The sequence below is a fragment of the Periophthalmus magnuspinnatus genome, chromosome 3, assembly GCF_009829125.3.
Source record: "Periophthalmus magnuspinnatus isolate fPerMag1 chromosome 3, fPerMag1.2.pri, whole genome shotgun sequence".
In the NCBI taxonomy this organism is placed as follows: Eukaryota; Metazoa; Chordata; class Actinopteri; order Gobiiformes; family Gobiidae; genus Periophthalmus; species Periophthalmus magnuspinnatus.
Window position 1 is genome coordinate 17,597,857 of NC_047128.1, and position 6,000 is coordinate 17,603,856.

General features: G+C 40.0%; 1 protein-coding gene across 2 annotated transcripts in view; it reads left to right on the forward strand.

The window, feature by feature from the left end:
* The window catches only part of csnk1g1 (casein kinase 1, gamma 1), a 33,189-nt gene extending 27,433 nt beyond the window's left edge, over positions 1–5,756 (forward strand). For both annotated transcript variants that reach the window (XM_033987536.2, XM_033987541.2), the window contains one exon: positions 4,894–5,756. In XM_033987536.2, coding sequence (XP_033843427.1) covers positions 4,894–4,948 — 55 coding nt within the window. In that variant the 3' untranslated portion in view covers positions 4,949–5,756. The remainder of the gene's footprint in view (positions 1–4,893) is intronic.
* Positions 5,757–6,000: the final 244 nt, after the last annotated feature.

The window sequence follows — 6,000 nt, forward strand, 5'->3', positions numbered from 1 at the left end:
ATATATATATATATATATATGTATATATATATATATATACACATACACACACACTATATATATATATATATAAATATAAAATGTGTGGGCAGTATGAGAATAAACATAAATAATAAACATTTTGACATTAAAGTCACAATTTTATGAGAATAAAATTGTAATTGTATGAGAATAAAGTCGTAATCAAAATAGATATAATTTTATCAAGATTTAGCAGCTGACATTAACATCGATGTCAAAACGCAGAAGAGCAATTCGCCACCACTAACAGTGCAGTAGAATGGTGCTTATTTGAGTTAAAAGCTTAAATAAAAACCTACCATGGATGTAGAACTTTATATTGCTGGTCGTTGAAATGTTAAAAACTGTGGAATCATTTCCCCGAGTTGTGACCTCCGTGCACCTGTGCGTGTAGCTGAGTGTTCCTGAGCAGGACACCAACCGCTCCCTTGGCTTGGTGCTTTCTACTCTTGTTTACACTTATTCATGGGCTTGAGGAGCCTTGCGCAATCAGACAAGTGGCAGTTCATGTTTACACTATAGCTGGAATATCCACAGATATGAGGTGGACACAGTGCTCCAGACCCTCACTGGGGAACAGTGAGGACAGTATGGAGACAGTATGCAGAGAGGACGGTCTTTTGAAATCTGTGTTCGTTTTGCGAGCCCCAAGTCATTGAATGTCGACTTTGTTTTATTAAAAAAAAAAATTCTAACTTAATCTCAAAATATTACGTCTTTATTCTCATAAAATTATGACTTCATTCTCTTAAAATTATGACTTCATTCGCAAGTTTTGATTCAATTTGATTTTGTCTTATTAAAAACAAATAGAAATGTCTTTGGTATTAATTTCTTGAAATTAAACAATGCATATTTTTACATATTGCAAAGACAAAAATATGAACTGACTGAAACTAATACTAGAATCACATTTCAGAATGTTTGTTCAGATCCTAATAGCGTCTATTCAAAAATGTTTGATTCAATTGAGATTAATTTTGTAGCCGTATATGGAGCACACATTTTCAGGCACTTCCACGTAAACAGGAATCAGTGCATACATGACAAAGCATCTAAAATGGCTCTTGTGTACATGCTCTGCTGTGGCCCCTGCTGTCATCCTGCTCCTGTCCCATCGTGTGCTTTTGATATCAACCGCTGCCTGCCTCAGTGCCTCTCCATTCTCTGCTTATTTAACCTATGTCTTACTAACCTCTGCTGTGGACTCCTAACATTTAAAGAATAGCATTTACTCTGGGTATGGGTAAATGGAAGCAACATGTTAACATAGAGGATAAAAACAAAACATCAGAACTACCGTAGTTCATTTTATGCAGTAGTTCAAATTTATTCTTCACCTTCTTAACGCATTCCTAACATCCTAATTATTCACTGCAGTGACTTTATTAGCACATTTCACAAGAGAGTTTTGATGTCATGGTAATGCTAACAACTAGCATGCTAATCACGAACCAGCAGTACTTCTTGGATCACAAATGACAAAAACACTTTAATTAGATGCAGCCAAGCAGTCTCATTTTGACCCTAAAAGCTGTTTTTGTAATATAATATGAGGTAAAACAAATTTTACAGTCACTATTTCTGTAAATTGTGTTTGTTGAAAAGAGTAAGTAGGTGATATTGTAGTGGCAGGAGCTAGAGGTAAAATTCGGTTGCATAGGTATTGCCAAGATCTTCACAATGCTCTGATACAAGGTGACAAAAGGCACTGGAATTGGACGTCCTTGACCTTACCGCCCTATTATAACTCATTTTTTTTGCTCAGTAGGTTAAGCCTTGTAATGCTGTATGGCAGTCTGAGTCAATATTGCAATATTCACAAAAATTAATATCTTGATATTTTTCTTCTATTGATCACAATATTCAGGCAGTATTTTCACAGTGCATTAGGAATGTGCTTAAGTATTTCTGTTAATGTATTGGTTAAGGTTCAAGTTTTGCACAAAATGTGAATGGACCATAAAAGTAACCACAAAAGGGCATGAATATTACTTTGTACTCTTTTTTGAGAGATTACACTGGACGTTTCTGCCTTTTATGCAACTCTGTTTGCTGTAATTTTTATTATTTCATAGATGATGCACTTGATTTTCTAATTTTGCATATCCCTATAACTGTGACATTAATTTTTCAATATATTGCCCACCAGTATTTGGAGTTTTAGAGCAATGTGTTCACCTTATGTTACACCGTGCCTTTTTTAAACAGATATTTCCACTCATCTGTTGCTCATTTAAAATATGAAATGCCACTTGAACTTAGCAAACCTACTCTAGCTTTTCTGTTTATTTAGAAAAAAAAAGGAAGCTTCTCGATCACTGTCCTGGCTAAACAAATGTCTAAGCCTACACTTTTTACAATGGCGTTTGGCTCTCTTGAAGCCTTTATCTTAAAAAGCTCCTCTGTGAGCTCCATGAAGCTGCCTCGTGATCCCTCTTTGTACCTGAGCAGGTACAAAGAGGGATCACTTTCTACTCAGTTGACAGCTCTCTTCTTGAGTCTCTTTCATATGATTGTTTGATATGATGATCTGTTCATTTCTCACACGCCCTTTGATTTTCCTCTGATGCAAATCACATTCCAGACAGCAACTAATTGAGATATGCATTTTCTATTATTTATATAGAAACTCATGGATTGGTGTAGTAAACTGAACATCCTATATCTACATAACATACAGAGAAAGACACTTTATGTCAACCATATTATAATGAGCTTATGTTTTGCACATATGTGTAAAATAATACAAATATATAACATGTATTAAAAAAACAAACAACAATGTTGTACAAGTTCATAATTTACCATAAAAAACTTATTGGTTGGTGGTTTTCACATAAAGAGGGGGAATTATGCAAAATAAACTTTTGAGCTTCACCTCAAAAGTTGTGTGTGTTATAATCTTTGTCCCTCATCAAAACATTCCTGAAGAGTCTTCATATGTCATGCATGTTTGAGTAATCTTGCGATATCTCCCAGGCCCTATTTGAACTCTGCTTACATTTAGCTGTAAGATTCTGTGCAATGCTCAGCCCACAAGCCTACGTCACCCATGCTCTTACACTTTAATTTTCCATAACTATACAAAAACAAGATACAAACCTGATGTGACGTGCAGTCTCATTAGGAGGATGCACACACATGATGTTGTAATAGCACTGTAAATGGGGAGTGGCGCAGAGAGTAAAGGGAACATGTTAATACGTTGTTTTCAGCAAATATAGCATTTTCAAAAATAAAAGGAAACTTTGAGATGTACTTAAAGTATGTGTTAGCAATTAATACCCCATAGAAGTGTAACACAGGAGGTATTCCACTTTTATAAACTGTGACATTTATTGAAATAATTTTCATAAGTTTACTCAGAGGTTTAGTTTTATCAAAGTTTGAGTAAAAATTCTCTCAAGCATCAACAAATTGTTACATATGTGATTCTATTCTATACTTGGCAAGCAAAGACTTTTTAGAAAGTCATTATCCAGTAATTTACAAACCTTGGTCCACATTACGCTTTACTAATATCAAACCTCATGGTGCTTTACACACTTCAGCTCTCACTCTTGCTCTGGGCAGAAATAAGTATCCCTCTGAAACCCCTCCATCTCCTGTCCTCTGTCCCCGCCCATGTCTCACCTGTGTCTCCTGGCTGTGTGTGCATGTGTGCGGTGGCATGTGTCGTCCAGTCCTAGTCCCGCTGTATTAATCTGTCTCTTCTCTTCACTCTCCTCTTGTGCCTCTGTAGCTGCGTGAAAATGCTCAACCTGTGGTGAGTCCCACTGTCAGCCCACCTCAGACTCACAGGACAGGAAGTGGACCAGGTCAGGCAGGGGCTAGGGCACTTCACAGAGGAGACAAAGCCAGGCAGGGGCTAGGGCACTTCACAGAGGGGACAAAGCCAGGCAGGGGCTAGGGCACTTCACAGAGGGGACAAAGCCAGGCAGGGGCTAGGGCACTTCACAGAGGGGACAAAGCCAGGCAGGGGCTAGGGCACTTCACAGAGGGGACAAAGCCAGGCAGGGGCTAGGGCACTTCACAGAGGGGACAAAGCCAGGCAGGGGCTAGGGCACTTCTCAGAGGGGACAAAGCCAGGCAGGGGCTAGGGCACTTCACAGAGGGGACAAAGCCAGGCAGGGGCTAGGGCACTTCACAGAGGGGACAAAGCCAGGCAGGGGCTAGGGCACTTCACAGAGGGGACAAAGCCAGGCAGGGGCTAGGGCACTTCACAGCGGGGACAAACTTGGGGAGTGGCTAGGGCTCTTCACAGAGAGAATAAAGCCAGGCAGGGGCTACTGAACGTGAGAACAAACAGGGAGTGGACTAATATAGGTAGATCTAGGGAGGGACTAAAGCACAAACTTATAGCTAGAGTACTTCCTAAAGAGAACAGATAGTTTTCACAGAAGGGACAAATAAGGGACAGACAAGACAAGAGTTGAGAACTGAGAGTGGACCTAAGGAACACTACTCAGAGGGATAAGCATGGGCTCAGGCACTTCAAAGAGGAGACAAACCTAGAGGGTGCAAGTGCACTTCTCCCTGAGGAAGAGGAGTTTGCCTAAGGCACTTTACAGAGGGGACAAACCAGGAGTTAAAGCCCCCCCTTCGTGAGGTTAGACATCAGTTGCTCCTCATAGGCCAGGACACCATGCCTATGACATAGGCAAAGAGGAAATAACAGATGTTCCAAACAGTAAATCACATGGTGGAGCCACTGTACTGTTTCTTCGCTTTAGTTATTGTGTAGTAGGAACATGATGTGTATAAATATGCTTGGTTCCTGTGTGTCTTTTATAGATGTGCTCCCACCTATGCTTAAACATTTGTGTGCGGTATTTGCCACATTTTCATTCATCCTCTCTTCATTCCCAGGTGCTGCTGTTTCTTCAAGCGAAAGCGGAAGAAGAATTCCCCTCGTCACAAATGATGGTGCGGCCGCTGCACACAGGCTTTGTGAATCCAGAACCTACGTGGTCCCTGTGTGAGAGGACTGAGACTGCACAGGCAGAGTTCTAATGGGACCAGCAGTCACACGCCCATGTTCAAGGCGCTCATGTCTTATACAGGAGTCCTTTCACATTTACACTGTCCTGTCCTTCAAAATTTCTGGGATTAGTTTTTTATTCTTTGAAAGTTCCCCACAAAAAACTCACACAGCATCTGATTGCCTTTTTGATTTTAAGATATTTCCTGTGGACATTTTTGTTTTTGATTAACCGCCATGTTCTATTTTTTTTTTTTGCCTTTTTTTGCTTACTCACAAAGCCACAAAGGTCTGAAGTTTAACTGAATGTAAACCAAATCAGAGCCACCTTTGGGACCTGATCTACCTGGACTCCACAAGGTCCGGTTCTCTCGGCTGAAGCACTCCTAGCAATTCATCACTTTTTTGTTTTTAGCTTTGTGACAGGCAACAACCTAACAACATGGGGCTACTCCATGCTATTTATGCTATTTATCTTAACACAATTTCAATACATACACACTGAATGTATGGACAGAAACAGCATTTATATACTCCGCATGGAAGATGGAAGGAAATTGAAACCAAGACCAAGTTTGACGTTTTAAAGGAGACCAAATCGGACTGCGGATTTGGAAGAAGTCAATCATGGTTGTATTAATATTTGATGGTATGTATTGGCTAAACAAGGGATGTGATAGCGGACACCCCGGTCGGGAGATCACTTACAGCTTGCTACTGTTCAATGCCTTAACCCAAAAAAAAACAAGACTGACTTTCGCAAAACTACAGAATTCACAGTGCAGTTCTGGCACCAAGAAGCCTCAAGTTGTGAAGTTCCTTTCTCCCATTGTTCCAAGATAATGTATTGCAAGATGCCAAATGAAAGCTATTTAAGATGTGATTGTGGCGTCTCTGCTTAAGCGATGTTAGCATGTCTGTACCATTTTAGCTGTTTTGTTTTTGGAGGACTGCCTTGAACCCAAACCCTTATTTCGACACGTCACCTTGCCTCC